Raw genomic sequence first — 15,000 nt, 5'->3', positions numbered from 1 at the left:
TTGTCAGCTGTGACCGCAGCTCTGTCCTAATCCAGCTTTACACCATCTCTACACAAGCTTAACAACAGCTGCACGCCTGATATACACCAGCAATATTCCAGTTCTTGAACAGATTCACCAGCAATACTCCATCTCTATACCAGCTGTCCTCCTCTTGTTCCTCCCCAGCCTTCAGCCCCAGATGATGCGGACGGACAACAAAGGCAGGAGTGCCTCTCCTCACAGGAAAACCTATACGTCCGACTTCCACACCGTCAAATGCTGCTTCGACACCACCGGGACCAAACCTCCACCTGGGACCGGGTCTACACCGGACCCGTACACCCCCACTGCTTCCAGTCTCTCTGACCCCATGGAGTCACACACCAACAGCAATGAGAGCAGGGGCAGGCTCCCCTGCACCAGAGGGACCAAGATCAGAGATAATATCTTCCTCCAGATGGACTGCAGGCAGCACAGGACAGATGGCGGGACGGTGTCAAATAAAACCCCCCCAACCGTCCTCCCTCCTCCTCACCCCCTGTCTCGCCCCTTGTCCCTCCCACGCAAACGCCGTCTCAGCTCCAACAGCGTCTCCAGCCTGGAATCTTCATCTCTGCTAGATCGGTCACCCAGGGCAGAGGACATGGTGGAGATAGACAGAGCCGCTCTTGCGGAGAAGTTCTCCGTGACCCGGAAGCTGTTTGAGACGGGGGTGATGGAGGTCGGCAGGGGGCAAAGTTTGAAGGTCGTCCCCGGGAGACTGGAAAGAGAGTCGACGGAGGGGAGAGGGGAGGAGGAGCATGTGAAAGGTGAACACACAAATCTGCCTGGAACGCCCACCTCCCTCTCTAACACAGAGCCCCTGACACACTCCACCCCACTGGACACTAGTCCCCTGAAACCCCTCTCCCCAGTGAATGGTCAGTCCAGCCAGGCCCTCTCCCCTGGTGGCCCTAGTTCTATAGCTGACCCTCAAGCCAGCCCAGGTGAGTGTGAAGGCTCGATGTGCCCCTCTGTATCCAACCACCCCAGGACCCCCGACACACCCAGCCCAACACCCAGCAGTCCCCCCCAGCCTGCCTCCCCCACTCCTTCCCCAGAGACCCCCAGCTCTGTGGTGCTCAGCTCACACTCATCAACAACAACCAAAGAAGAGGAGGAGAGAGATCTGGAGGAGTATAAGAAAATGGCTAAAGAGATGACTCCTGATGACCCTGTGACCCCTGTGGAGAGGCCAGCGCCAGAGACCGTGAGGGCGGAGTTGGTAGATGTGAAGAACGAGTCGTCAGAAAGCGAGGAGAACGAGGGAGAGGTGGAGAATGAAGGTAGTAGGGTAAAGGAGGAGAAGAGGAAAGAAGAGTCCCTGATGGATGACGTGTTTGAGGAACTCGGAAAGGAACTGACGGCAGTGCTGAGAACATTTGAGCCTAGTATAGGGGAACAGACCATGGTAGAACCTAGAATGGAAGAACAGAGAATGGTAGAACCTAGAATGGAGGAACAGACTGTGGTAGAACCTAGAATGGAGGAACAGATTGTGGTAGAACCTAGAATGGAGGAACAGAGAGTGGTAGAACCTAGAATGGAGGAACATATTGTGGTAGAACCTAGAATGGAGGAACAAATTGTGGTAGAACCTAGAATGGAGGAACATATTGTGGTAGAACCTAGAATGGAGGAACAAATTGTGGTAGAACCTAGAATGGAGGAACAAATTGTGGTAGAACCTAGAATGGAGGAACAGATTGTGGTAGAACCTAGAATGGAGGAACAGAGAGAGGTAGAACGTAGAATGGAGGAACAGAGAGTGGTAGAACCTAGAATGGAGGAACAGAGAGTGGTAGAACCTAGAATGGAGGAACAGCAGAGAACTGTGGAACCTTCCGTGGAACCTTCCATAGAACGTCTAGAGGAGTGTTCTGCCAGCCCTCTCCCTGAGGGAGAGATTCTGGAAGAGCTAGAACCAGGAAGAGACAAGTACCAGCAAGAGACAACACAGAGGGAGGGGCGAATGGAGGAATGCAGAGAAGAAGGGGAGACTGGAGAAGGAGAGAGTGAAGACGCAGTGGAGGAGAGAGAGGAGGAGAGAGGGCAGATGGAGGAGGAGAAAGTTGAGAAGGAAGACACCATATGCAAGAGAAAGGAAAGGGGAGCTGAGGGAGAGGAAAGCGGGGGAAGGGAGGAGGAGTGGAAGGAGAAGGTAGAAGATAGAGGAGGAGACTCCATGGTAAAGGAGGAAGAGGCCAAAGAAGAACAGAAGGAAGAAAGAGAGGAAGGGGAGAGAAAGTGCAGAGGGAGACTAGAAGGAGAGGATGAGGATGAGGAAGAGGAGGGGGAGAGAGGAGAGGAGAGGAAGGGATTTGCTGACGCCTGTGGGATTGAGAACAAGGCCTTTGTAGATGATCGGGACAAGGACTCGGAGAGTCATGGTGATGGGGAATGTCATAGTCATGCTCCAGGAGAACCGCTGTCTGTGGGATGGGAGGAGATTCCTGGTCTGTCCCAACTTGCTAATGAGGGGAAGGAGGATGATGATGCTGGTGCTGGTCAGAAGAGGACGATCACGTTCTCCACAGCACCAATCAAGGTTCGTAAACCCCCCCACTTTCACTCTTAGACAAAACATTATTTAAAGATTGGAACTTAATTTTAAGGAAAACAAAACACCAGACACCCATTTTCTTTCACTTCTCCATTGATAGATTCACAGGACTGCTAGTTAAAGTACTCAGTCCTGTACTAGGTCTGTAATACTGAATGCATAGGCGATAGGAGAGAGGTTAAGAAGGGGTTAGGGAGTAGAAACTGAAATGGAACCAGGCCGGATCATGGTCACAGTGGTAGAATTAAGCAATAATGCCCGAGAGGCCAGGATTTATCATCAATATTGTCACAGGCAGGAGGAGCTGTTAAACCCCTACCAACTGACAACATTGATGATTAATCACGGCCTCAAGGGCATTATTGCTTTTTTACAGCAGTTACACAACAAATCCGAAAATTGTGACAAGAAAACAATGCTTTATTGTAGGATTTATTTTGTGATGGATTGCGTCGGTTTCTGCCCTGCACTGAGAAATATAGTTCCCAAAACTACAAAAGTTGTCAAGGGAACGTGATACAGAAATCTACTGCGACATAGGAATATCATACTATGTGATTTAACCATAACATCATATCGTTATATCATGGCTTTGAACGCCTTTCGGCCAATCACAATGCTTGTTTTCATCAAGCTGTTGTATAATAGCAGTATGAATAGAGAGAACAGAATGGTGATGTTATGGATAGAGACAGCAGTAAAAGAGTTAATCCAACAGGGTGGGAGGAGAGACAAGATCCCACATGTACTCCTCTGTCAGATACTCAGCTAAGAGCTGTGCTGTGATGCAACAACATTCCTCTCCCTGTGTGTGTGCGTGTGTGCGTGTGTGCGTGTGCGTGTGTGTGTGTGTGTGTGTGTGTGTGTGTGTGTGTGTGTGTGTGTGTGTGTGTGTGTGTGTGTGTGTGTGTGTGTGCGCGTGTGTATGCGCGTGTGTGTGCGCGTGTGTTTCTCTGTGAGCCTTTCCGTGCTGTAATCAAGCTAGCCGGAGCCTTAGAGAATGGCACACACACTGACCCAGAGAAGACCGAGAGAGAGAGTGCGTGTGTGTTAAGGATTTAATCACTGGCAAATTAGCAAGTCACAGAGCTGTACTCTAGCATTGTGTCTAGGACATGACATCCTCTGAACGACTTTGGATGGATTAGAACCGCGTGCGTGCGTGCGTGTGTGCATCTGAGGCGCGTGTGTGTGTGTGTGTGTGTGTGTGTGTGTGTGTGTGTGTGTGTGTGTGTGTGTGTGTGTGCGTGCACCCCAGCTTATGTTTCCACTCTCACTTCTCAGTCTACAGTCCTACTGGAGGACCTGCCAACATAAACAGTGGGTTGTAGCGTTAATAACTGCAGATGGCAGTCTGCTGCTCTGCTCACAGCAAGATCCAGAAAACCAAGGAGACACACACACACACACACACACACACTGGAATAAGAATGCTTTTTATGAAACGATCTAAATGAAAAAGGCCAAAATGTTTTAGAAGTCACTCAGATGCGTGGACAACAGCCATATACCATATACCATATTGGCGTCTCTCTCAGGTGTTCAGTACGTACTCTAATGAGGATTACGACAGGCGGAATGACGATGTTGACCCTGTGTCTGCATCGGCCGAGTACGAACTGGAGAAGAGAGTGGACAAGATGGACGTCTTCCCTGTGGAGATAGTGAAGGGTTTGTTTTTCTACCTTTCTCCTTTGACGTCTCTTCAGCACTCTCTCTGTTTCTCCTCCCTTCACTCTCTCTCTCTCTCTCTCTCTCTCTCTCTCTCTCACACACACACACACACACACACACACACACCCTCTCTCCCTCCTCTGTTCCTCTCTCTTATCTCCCCCTACCACCTTTTACCCTTTCCTAAAGCAGCCCCACACCCTTAGAGGAACCCTTAGAGCTAGAGGAAGATTGAAGTCTCTCTCTCTCTCTCTCTCTTTCTCTCTCTCTCTCTGTGTGTCTCTCTCTCTCTAGGAGAGGAAGGTCTGGGGATCAGTATCATAGGTATGGGTGTGGGGGCTGACCAGGGATTGGAGAAGCTGGGCATCTTCGTCAAGACGATCACCCAGGGAGGACCTACACAGCTGGACGGACGGTAAGGAAACACACAGATCTAAGGTCAGCTTTAGAGTGAGGGTTCCTACCCTTCTAAGCGTGGGGTTTGGGGAGGGAAAGCTGATCCTAGGTCTGGGTGACTTTGACAGGGTCTGTTGGGGATTCAAGGTGACCTCATCACAATAACAGATTCCCTTGCTGTATGTATGCATGTGTGTATGTTTTGTATGCGTGTGTGTGTGTGTGTGTGTCTTGTGCGTGTGTGTGTGTTAGTATCCAGGTGAATGACCAGATAGTGGACGTGGATGGGGTGAGTCTGGTAGGAGTCACCCAGCTGTTTGCTGCTACTGTCCTGAAGAACACATCAGGCACTGTCAGGTACTGTATACTGTGGTGTGGTTATTCCCTCTTTAATACAGTTAATATCATATTTACTGTTTCTCTTAACATGGTACCCTGCTACAGGTTTCTGATTGGGCGAGAGAAGATGGGGGCGGAGAGTGAGGTGGCTCGGCTAATCTGTGAGAGTCTTGAACAAGACAGACCGACCAGAGAGGTGTGTGTGTGTGTGTGTGTGTGTGTGTGTGTGTGTGTGTGTGTGTGTGTTCCTGATTGTACACCATTTCCCTCTGTGTTTGTTCGATGGTGAAGGGAGGTGAAGCAGCAGAGGAGGAGTTAACCCCGACAGAGGGAGAGGAGGAAGAGGATGAGGAAGAGGATAACGAAGAGGAGGATGTGTCTTTACTGGCTAGCCTGGACTCAGACCAGCTCAGCCTCAAATACCAGCAGGTGTATACTTAAGAACATGAGGATCCATTTAACCAGATTTATGGACCATTACTTAGTTAGTTTGCTAGTTCATGTGTGTTTATTTCTGGTTTTCCTTTCTCTGTCCAGCTCCAGTCAAAACTACGAATAAGAACAGCCCAACTTTGCTTAGCCAGAGAGAAGGTAGGTCACACCAGCAAGACTAGGACAACACACACACACACACCTTCTCACACACACACACACACACACACACACACACACACATACACCTTCTCACACACAGTCCCTAATACACAGCCCCTGCCTTCCCCTTCAGAACAGTCTGACCCATTTAGCTCCATGAAATCTGAAGTCTGTGTTGTGAGTTATTAGGACCGAGGCGCTGCTGTTCCAATATTATAAACGTCATCTTTCCGCCTCCCTTCCTTGAGGTGATCACTGATCTGACAGGACTGGGTGGGTGGTGGGGGGAGGGGGGGGTCAGTGGATCAGTTTAAAATAGGGCTCGACACACACACACACACACACCTGTATATCTGTGTGTTCCAGTTGAAGGTTTGGAAGCTGAAGCGTGCCTCATGGGAGACTCGGAGGACAGAGTTGGAGCAGAGGGCAGAGGACGGAGAGGAGAAGGCAGAGAAACTGGACAAGTACTGTGGAATGATCATCTATTGATGTTACTGTTCATGATATTATGGATCATAACATATGTTCATCATGGACCTGTACCTAAGTGTGGGGCATCGGTTGAAAGGGATCTTGAAATTCTTGAATTCTGCATTATGATGATGATGTTGAAAGTGACCTCCCTCTCTTAGGTATTGGCAGGAGGCCCAAACTCTGTGCAGGTTGGTGAGCCAGCGATTGTCTGATGCTCAGGCCCAATCAGAGAGCCTGGAGGTCAAATACAGCAAGGCCAAGAGGCTGCTGAGAGAATACCAGTCCAGGTAACGAACAATGACCGAGACCCGAACTCTGTCATAATACACACTGTTACGTAGGAGAATGACCCAAATTAGCTGCATTGTTTAGAATCTTTAAATATCTTACTTAGTCTGTTTCTACTAAAAATACTTCAATATCGGTCCCTGTGCAGGCAGCAGGAGAGTGAGAGGAGAGAGGCAGAGCTCAGGAGAGAGATGGAGGAGAGGGAGAGGAAACAGAAGGAGACAGTAGAGAGACTACAGAGACAGGTGAGATTGGGGTCATGACCTCTCCTGTACGCCAGAAGATCAAGAGAACTCTTGTCTGTGAACTTTTACTTGTCTGTCATTCTGTGGTTACTATGGTCACTATATTATGGTATGTGGTTCTTCTGTTCTCCTCAGGTCGGGCAGCGAGGGGAGGCGGGGCCTGATGGGAACACCTCATTGGACTTGGACACCTCACTTAATGGTAGGTACCTTACCTGACCTACTACACTCGTGTGCGTGTGCGTGTGCGTGCGTGTGCGTGTGTGCGTGTGCGTGTGCGTGTGCGTGTGCGTGTGTGTGTGTGTGTGTGTGTGTGTGTGTGTGTGTGTGTGTGTGTGTGTGTGTGTGTGTGTGTGTGTGTGTGTGTGTGTGTGTGTGTGTGTGTGTGTGTTGACCTCTCGTCTCTCTAAGCGTGCGTTCTGTCTCTACTGTATGTACTTTGTGTTTCTCTCTAGACTGTGTGTGTGTGTCAGGTCCAGACTGGAGCATTGTGGTGCCTGATACGGGTCGCCTGGACTCCAGCGCCCACAGAGCCAAAGCTCAGCTGGCCCAGAAAACCAAACGCCACCCACCCTCACGGGACAAACTCAGAGAGAGCTTCAAGAGACAGGTCAGACACACACACACACATATATATAAACTCTCGTTGAATATTGAGTGTGTCAAGTAGGTTATTGCCTCAAGACAGAGTTGCAGCAGCCATGACGATCTATATCCTCTCTTCCTGTAGGAGGAGGAAGTCCAGGGCTCAGAGGACAGGAGGTGGATCTCACCGGAGAACCAATCCTTGCCTATTCCCACACCAGCAGGGGCAGGGCAAAGGGGGAGATGTGACCATTCCAGCACCTCCTCTCTCTCTGCCCTGACCCTTCAGCCCCCCTCCTCCGTCCTCACCCCCCAGCCTCGGGACAGCAGGGAGGTCACCCCCTCCCCCACCAAAGACTCATCACGCAAAGGAAAGAGAAGATTCCCTGATTTCAGGTAGGTGCCAACAGTCTGTTGAAGTCAAGGGCACACTATTCTCCTCTCCTCCTAACCAACCGCTAACCCCAACCTCTGTTCTGCTGCCCCCTAGTGGCCTACGGAAGTCTCTCGGCAGAAGTAGGAAGAGTGAGAAGGAGATGCTAAGAAAATCCCTGGACAAAGGGTACAGTACCACAGACACACACACACACACACACACACACACCAAGGAGTTTCCTCATTGGCAAGTGGAAAATAAAGTATTCTTTTCTATTCTCTTGTGTTCTTCCAGGGGTTCCTGTGGCGAGCTGGTAAATGACTTTAGTGAAGGAGTGTCCCCCTCAGACTCTGTCACCTCCATGCCCTCCTGTCTGCCCTTCTCCTGGTTCGGGGAGCGAGGGAGAGACCGGGAGAGAGAGAGGGAAGACAGAGAGGGGGAGAAGTATCGGTCGGTGTCCAGCAGCAGCTTGCCTTACATGACCACCGGGGGCAGCAGAGAGAGTAGACGGGTAAGAGAGGAGACAAACACACACCCTTTATTTGTGTGTGTGTGTGTGTGTGTGTGTGTGTGTGTGTGTGTGTGTGTGTGTGTGTGTGTGTGTGTGTGATAAACGGCCTCTCCTCTGTGCTCGTTCCAGAGTGCATCGCCGCTGGGCAGCTCCAGCTCTGGTATGGTGCGGCTTGTGTCAGACCTCTCTCTCTCTGGTCGCTCTCATACCATCACCTTCTCTTCCACTGAGGTGAGTCTCTCTCTCGCTCATTCTCACGTCTGTCTCTCTCTCCCTCTTCTTCTGTGCCCCTTTCCCTCCATCTCTCTGTTTCTCTCCCTCCTTTTTTTTTTTTTTTTTTGCCTCTCCTGTCATCTCTCTCTCTTCCCTGACCTGATTTCAGATCTAGATGTACAGCCTGCCCTGATTAAGGTTTCCCCATCCCAGAGGCAGAGTTCTGATGACAGCCGTTGTGTGATTGTCACTACCTTCATGCCAGAGGATCAGTGCAGATGAAGGATGATGCATAGGCAATAGTCGATGAAACGATAGTCTCTTAGGACTGTTGATGTTATGAACCCCAACTTCAATATCCCACTTAAATAAGGTGTCATGATAGCCTACTAACTTCATGTTCCTCTCTCTCTCTCTCTCTCTCTCTCTCTCTCTCTCTCTCTCTCTCTCTCTCTCTCTCTCTCTCTCTCTCTCTCTCTCTCTGTGTCTAGACTCTAGATGATCAAATCCCATTGCATAACAATAATCAATGGCAAACCCGGCCCCTGGTGGAATGGACCAATCAGCAGGTGTGTCTGTGGTTGATTGGCATGAACATGGACCAATACACAGCAGAGTTTACTGCCAGAGGTGTTGACGGCCCTCAGCTCTTTAATCTGGACAGTGACAAACTTAAGGTAAGTTGTCCTTGGCGATAAGAATTATAGGATATGTCTCTCCATAATCCATGGTGACACATACATTGAAATCCCCCTCCCCCCTCTTTCTCCCTCTCCCTTTTTCTCCCACCTCCACCTGCTTCTCTCTCTCTCTCTCTGCAGGCTCTGGGGGTTTGCAGTCAGAGTGACCGTTCTGCTCTGAAGAAGAAGCTCAAGGAGATGAGGAAGAGAGAGGAAAAAGAGGAGAGGGAGAAGAGGGGGAAGGAAGAAAAGGAGAGAGAGAATAGGGAGACTGAGGAGAAGGAGAGCCAGGGGAAGGAGAAAAAGGAGGTCAGGCACAGCAGCAAGTCAACAGTCAGAACTGAGTCCCTCTGCTGAAGAAGACAATGGTTTCCAGCCTTCAGACACCCAGTTCTAAGATCCTTGTCTCTCTCCACCAGCATGGACCGTGTCAGATCACACACACACACACACACACACACACACACACACACACACACCAGGCATCTTCACTTCTGGTTTTGCAGAGCAGCAGGGTGTGCAGGCTTATATTCTAACTTGGACCCATGGCTAGTTGATTATTAGATGTAGGTCTGTGTATGTGTGCTGGGTTGGAGCAAAAGTGGTCACCCTGTAGCTCTCCAGGACCAGGGTTCCCCCCTCCCCCCGTCTTAAGTCTATCACGATGATGCACAGGGAAACATATCTGTAATGCATTTTTTACATGAAAGTACAAAAGTAATGCTTGTTGCTATGTACAGATTTTATTATGCAATGTTGTACAGTTGAATGTAGTGCATATTAAAGCACTTCCCCGTCTTCTGAGATGTAAATGTTTTTACATGTATCAATAAATAATGTTTTAAATGTCTTAACTTTTATTTAAATGTCACAACTGAGTTTAAAAAGGATCTGAGGATCTAACAACAATCTATTTAAAATAAAATAGGAAGGAATGGGTGTGACTGTATACAGTATGTAAAACATTTGTTTATTAAATTCATGGCAAATTGACACTTTTGGCTGTACATTAATTTCAATAGCCATCACAGGACAACCTCTCCCCCTGGTCACCTGTTGGCCTTGTTCTTCTGTCTGTAGAGGCCAGGGCCCGTATTCACAATGTGTCTCAGAGAAGGAGTGATGTGCTGATCTAGGATCAGGTCCCCATCTGACTATATCATCTTATGCCAAAAGCACTCTTAACCGTAAGTCATTCTGTAGGAGGGAATGGCCTGTAACTGGATGAAAAGCTGTGGCTTTTCCTTAGCCCTTAAAGAGTCCATATCAACACACAACTTGTCAAAGAACATAGAAATGTACCAGAGATGACAGTGCAACTTGAACACATTTTCTCTGAGCTGTACTGGGTGGTAACATTAGTGGAAGGATAAGCTCATAAAAAACAACCATAGACTGTATATACAGTATGAAGATATGATTAAAAAAAAAAAAAAAAGCGGAAAACGTGAAATGCATTGAACTCATTAAAATGCTTAAATCTGTGCAAAAAGGTGTCCACGTTTAGAAAGGGCAGATCAGATCAAACACGTTATTCAAGTTGTTCATTATCCTTTACCACACTGCCTGGAACTTTCACTGTACATTGTGTGTGTGTGTGTGCATGTGTGTGGAAGTGTGTGTGGACATGTGTGTGTGTGTGTGTGTGAAGAAGAAAACAGGATGAATCTTTGGCCAGTGGAGTAACACAACTCACTCTGCTGCAAAAAGAATAAATACACACAATTCTGCAAAATACGAAATATACAAAACCTATAAAATGCTCCAGAAAATGGCCATACATTCACAGAACAACATCCGAGTTCTGGCAGACCTGTGGATGTTGACTCATTAAAAACATTCTCCTCCTTCCAGTGATAAATTTCATTATCAAGATCAAATAAAATAAGACTTAATTGTTCCCAAAGGGGACATTTAATCAAGTGTTGTTTGTCTTACCTTAACCTATCTAAACAGTCCTTAAAGCACACACATAAAGCTTTTTACATCTTTTTTCTTTTTTGTTTCAATATGTACTGTACAATCACAATGTCAACACAGTGCAGGGATAGGCCTAGGAGTAATTGTTTGAAGAAGAATACCGGATTGTTGAATTGGAATTCGGTGGGAATTTTGGAATGTCTATGTGAGTGTCTATGTGAGTGTCTGTCAGCGTTCCACAGTCGTTAGGAGTAACTCTCATTTTCATTCCAGCTGGTCATCCAGGGTTTCTTCTCTGGGTTTTCCAGTTTGTCTTTCCCGGGATTCATCTGCCCCTCATCCTTTTTGATCCGCACCGCGTTGTAACTGGGAACACTGTCATCGTACTTGGAACGTTTGAAAAACCCACACTATGGGGGGAAAAAAAAAACAGAGGGAAAAAGGAGAGAGGGAGAGAAATCGGTTATTGACCAAATGAAAACTCTCCCAACCCAAAGCCATGTATGGATCACCTCACAAGCGGTGAAGGACAGTGATGCAGGTGAAGCTGATGCAGATAGCATGGAGCCGTCTGCGTTCTTCCATGCAGAAAGTCACTACGATCTGATGTATGTCCTCTACATGCCAGGCTGAAAGAGCAGTCACCTGACAGACAGGATGGCACCGTCTCACAGGGAAAAAGGAAGCGCACGTTCCCATGGCAACCACAGAGATAGTCAGGAACAGCGAGAGAGAGAGAGGGAAGAGAGAAGATCCAACCCAGAAGAGTTCTTCAGAGCGATAGGTAAAAAAATAAGCTTGCATACCAATAATACTGTCAACCATTTATCAACCATGTATCGACCATACCAAGCGTTTACCTCCCATGGCCATGCGTCTAGACCATAACCCAACAATTACATACAAAGAAGGAGAGTTTCAAGCAGGAGTGCTTGCTTAAGCAATCTGTACATTCATTCATTCATTCATTCATTCATTCATCCATCCATCCATTCATTCATCCATTTATTCCATTCCATTCATGGCATCATCATAGCATAGAGATGTGTCATTGGTTGCGTTGTATACAAGCTGCCCACTGCCCATAAAAGCGTTGGCAGAAAGCGTTGCCCGTCCAGTGAGAGAGAGAGTCAGCCTGTGCCCCTGTGCCCCTCTGGTATGGGTGGGTATACAGTAGATGGGTTTACCCATAGAGTGAGAACGTCTCTCTCTTTTCTCTCTCTCTCTCTACGCGTCTGACGCCGTCAGTCTCTCTTTGTCTGAGGGCGGAGTCTCGTCTTTTTGTTTTTTCCCGAAGAAACCACACTGAGGAGAGGCAAGCCATTAGTGTGTGTGTGTGTGTGTGTGTGTGTGTGTGTGTGTGTGTGTGTGTGTGTGTGTGTGCGTGCGTGTCTGTTCACACATATATTCAGTACAGTGAGACAGTATGTCTTTGTCCCCCTCCCCCTCTCTTACCTTCCAGAGCAGGAAGACTAGCAAGCCAAGTAGAAGAAGCCCTAACAAGATGGCCACCAGGATGATCCACCATGGGAGACCTCCATACGTGGCTGCACGGCGCTCTGGGAACACCGTCACTTTGACCTGTGGTTGTGGGGGGGGGGGGGGGGGGGGGGCGCACATCAATGGAACACATGGAATAGTCACACACTACACCTACACGTGTTTGATACCATTCCTCAATCATTACAATGAGCCTGTCCTCCGATTTTCTACCTTCACCAGCCTCCCCTGACGTAGACGTACAGTAAACTAGATCCTCAGATCCAACTACATCCCTCAGTACTGCCTTAGTAGGAAAGGTGAAATCTGTACCTGTGTTTCAGCGTTTCTCAGGACCATGTTCTGAGCTGTGCCATCCACCTGCAGAGAGGCCCTCACGATGACATCCAGATAGTTCAGCTCGGAGAAGTCCTGTTTGAAAACGATGATGAGAGGGTCAAATTGGCCATTCAATTCAATGTAGAAAACAGGAAGAAAAACATTGAAAATATACATAGCCTACACACAGGTGGTGTGACTGACTGGTACTACTTACCTCCAGTAGGGTGGCGTTCCAGATGCGAGAGTACAGAGTGATGACTGCATTACTGTCCAAGCCCTGCAGGGGGCAGCGCAGATCCACACACCTGGCACCTTTCTCGCATGACTGCAATAGACACACAACCTCATGACCACCTCATTGTGGAGTTTTAGGTAGACAATACATGTGGTTTAGAGAGAAGAGGGGGACAGAGAGAGAGAGAGAGAGAGAGAGAGAGAGAGAGAGAGAGAGAGAGAGGGGAGGGAGAGAGAGAGAGAGAGAGAGAGAGAGAGAGAAATCGAGGAAAGAGAGAGAGGGAGAGAAAGATGGAGAGGAGAGAGTTGTATTACCAGAGTTGCATATTTCCTCCTGTCAGTCAGTTGGGAGATGGAGCCCTCCTCAGCTATGGTTGTCTCCTCTACGGCTCTCCTCTTCCTCACACTGTTCGCCTCCTGAACACAGTAGCTAAGTAGTTAGCATACAGCAAGCTTCATGTTTGGTCATTTACCCTCCCATGATAAACATGCTACAAGCTCTTTAGATATAGCAAAGTAAGTGCATTGGGACTGTGGTTAGCTTAGCATCATCGCCACGAGAGCAGAGGCTTCAGAGTTTAATACCACACACACTGCCAACCCCCCTAGGCCACTGCAGTATCTTCTGACCTCTTTGATAACAAGGGGGTTAATTTCTCTCTCTGGCGAGCAGCTGATCTGCTCCAGACCCGACGAGTCGATCTTCATCAGGTACAGGAGCCACTTCCCCTCCAAAGTCTCCTTCGGCCAATGGATGATCAGAGAGGCGGTGCCAAACGACTTCAGGGGCTTTCCTAGGTTGATTATCTGTCAATCAAAACGGATAATAAAAAAAGAATGTGTGTTCATTTTTGTATTCATTTTACAATCAAAACCGATACATCTTTCCAAATATATGCACTGCAGCCCCCAATGAGATGAAGAGGGATTTGACAATAAGATTTGTCATAATTCTCCCAATGTTCCAAGTATGTCTACAATGGGAGTAAAAACGTCAAGAAAAAAAAAAGTGTGTTTTAAGACACCCTACTCACCCTGAACTGATACCTGATGAAGCTGCCGATGTCACTCTCTGTCTTCATCATATTCTCACCTTTGACCTCTCCAGTGAAGTAGACCTGGGAGGGCTGGGCCTGTCTGGGGAAACAGGAAACGCACCATCAACCGAAACGCACACAACACCATGCTGATGAAAACAAACTGGGAGGTGTGGAAACGTAACCCAGATTTGACCCTGCTTAAACCAGGTAAAACGCTGTTGTTTTACCCTGTTCAAATCGTGTTAAACTTGTGTGGCGTATTGTTAGTATGTCTTACCCTGAGACAGACAGCAGCAGCTCGATCACCACCTTGGCCTTGGCTTTGACCTTTTGATTTTGCTGGTCACTGGTCCTGAAAGGTCAGAGGTCAACACAGCTAGTCAAATCCAGTCTCGAGAGAAGAAGGACAGGAGGAGAAGATGCAGGTGATGGAGCTGACAGTGCTGTACTTACGTCTCCAGCTGAAGGTCGATCTCTAACTCTGTGGTGTTGAGAGAGATGCCTGCTGTACTCAGGATGATGTAGAAGGTTGTCTGGAGACACACACACACACACACACACACACACACACACACACACACACAGGAATATTAAGACTGGCTTCCCATTTAGTCCTCTTCATCCGCACTGATCTAAAACTCTAGGATAAGTCTGTCCACTTCCTAACCGTCAGTGCAGGTAAAGGAAAGGAATCAAGGAGACGAAGCCTACATTGGGAAGCAGCCATGGTTTACAGAGGTTAGCAGTGATATGGGTCAGCTGATCGTTTTCTCACCTCCGAGTCTCGTTTGAACGGGTTCCCCAGCTCACACTCCGCCTGGGAGCCATTCGTATTGGCCACGCAGATCACTTGTCTATTCTGCAGTCAACAACAACAACAACAACAACCAATATCAGACACAAGCACCCAGTTTGCGAGAGAAAGAGTGAGGGTGTGTGTGTGTGTGTGTGTGTGCGTGTGTGTGTGTGTGTGTGTGTGTGTGTGTCTGTGTGTGTGTGTGTGTGTGTGTGTGTGTGTGTGTG

At 48.1% G+C, this 15,000-nt stretch overlaps 2 protein-coding genes across 3 annotated transcripts in view; one reads left to right on the top strand and one right to left on the bottom strand.

Moving 5' to 3' along the window:
- Window positions 1–181: 181 nt before the first annotated feature.
- On the top strand, window positions 182–9,776 carry LOC310819237 (uncharacterized protein; the record flags this gene model as incomplete). The annotated part of the gene is made up of 19 exons (XM_083690481.1): window positions 182–1,412; window positions 1,884–2,569; window positions 4,123–4,255; window positions 4,553–4,673; window positions 4,907–5,011; window positions 5,099–5,189; window positions 5,285–5,422; window positions 5,531–5,584; window positions 5,954–6,054; window positions 6,223–6,351; window positions 6,501–6,597; window positions 6,733–6,799; window positions 7,053–7,207; window positions 7,328–7,578; window positions 7,673–7,744; window positions 7,853–8,069; window positions 8,199–8,300; window positions 8,774–8,959; window positions 9,104–9,776. The coding sequence occupies 19 exons, from the start codon at window positions 182–184 to the stop codon at window positions 9,317–9,319; spliced, it is 4,152 nt and encodes a 1,383-aa protein (XP_083546607.1). The 3' UTR covers window positions 9,320–9,776.
- Window positions 9,777–9,911: 135 nt separating this feature from the next.
- LOC310818820 (integrin alpha-6-like) overlaps window positions 9,912–15,000 on the bottom strand; it is a 17,316-nt gene continuing 12,227 nt past the window's right edge. Inside the window, exons 16-26 of one of the 2 annotated variants that reach the window (XM_083689866.1) lie at window positions 14,753–14,836; window positions 14,431–14,510; window positions 14,255–14,329; window positions 13,972–14,074; window positions 13,568–13,744; window positions 13,253–13,354; window positions 12,918–13,028; window positions 12,695–12,793; window positions 12,338–12,463; window positions 12,070–12,187; window positions 11,122–11,292 (exon numbers count right to left, since the gene is read on the bottom strand). In XM_083689866.1, coding sequence (XP_083545992.1) covers window positions 12,110–12,187; window positions 12,338–12,463; window positions 12,695–12,793; window positions 12,918–13,028; window positions 13,253–13,354; window positions 13,568–13,744; window positions 13,972–14,074; window positions 14,255–14,329; window positions 14,431–14,510; window positions 14,753–14,836 — 1,035 coding nt within the window. In that variant the 3' untranslated portion in view covers window positions 11,122–11,292; window positions 12,070–12,109. Of the gene's footprint in view, window positions 11,293–12,069; window positions 12,188–12,337; window positions 12,464–12,694; window positions 12,794–12,917; window positions 13,029–13,252; window positions 13,355–13,567; window positions 13,745–13,971; window positions 14,075–14,254; window positions 14,330–14,430; window positions 14,511–14,752; window positions 14,837–15,000 lie in introns of both variants that reach the window. The other variant, XM_083689867.1, reaches the window with a different exon arrangement.

This window comes from Argentina silus (assembly GCF_951799395.1).
Source record: "Argentina silus genome assembly, chromosome: 18".
Classification (NCBI taxonomy): domain Eukaryota; kingdom Metazoa; phylum Chordata; class Actinopteri; order Argentiniformes; family Argentinidae; genus Argentina; species Argentina silus.
Note: the sequence above shows the minus strand (reverse complement) of the source record. Positions and strands in the feature narration are given on the sequence as shown.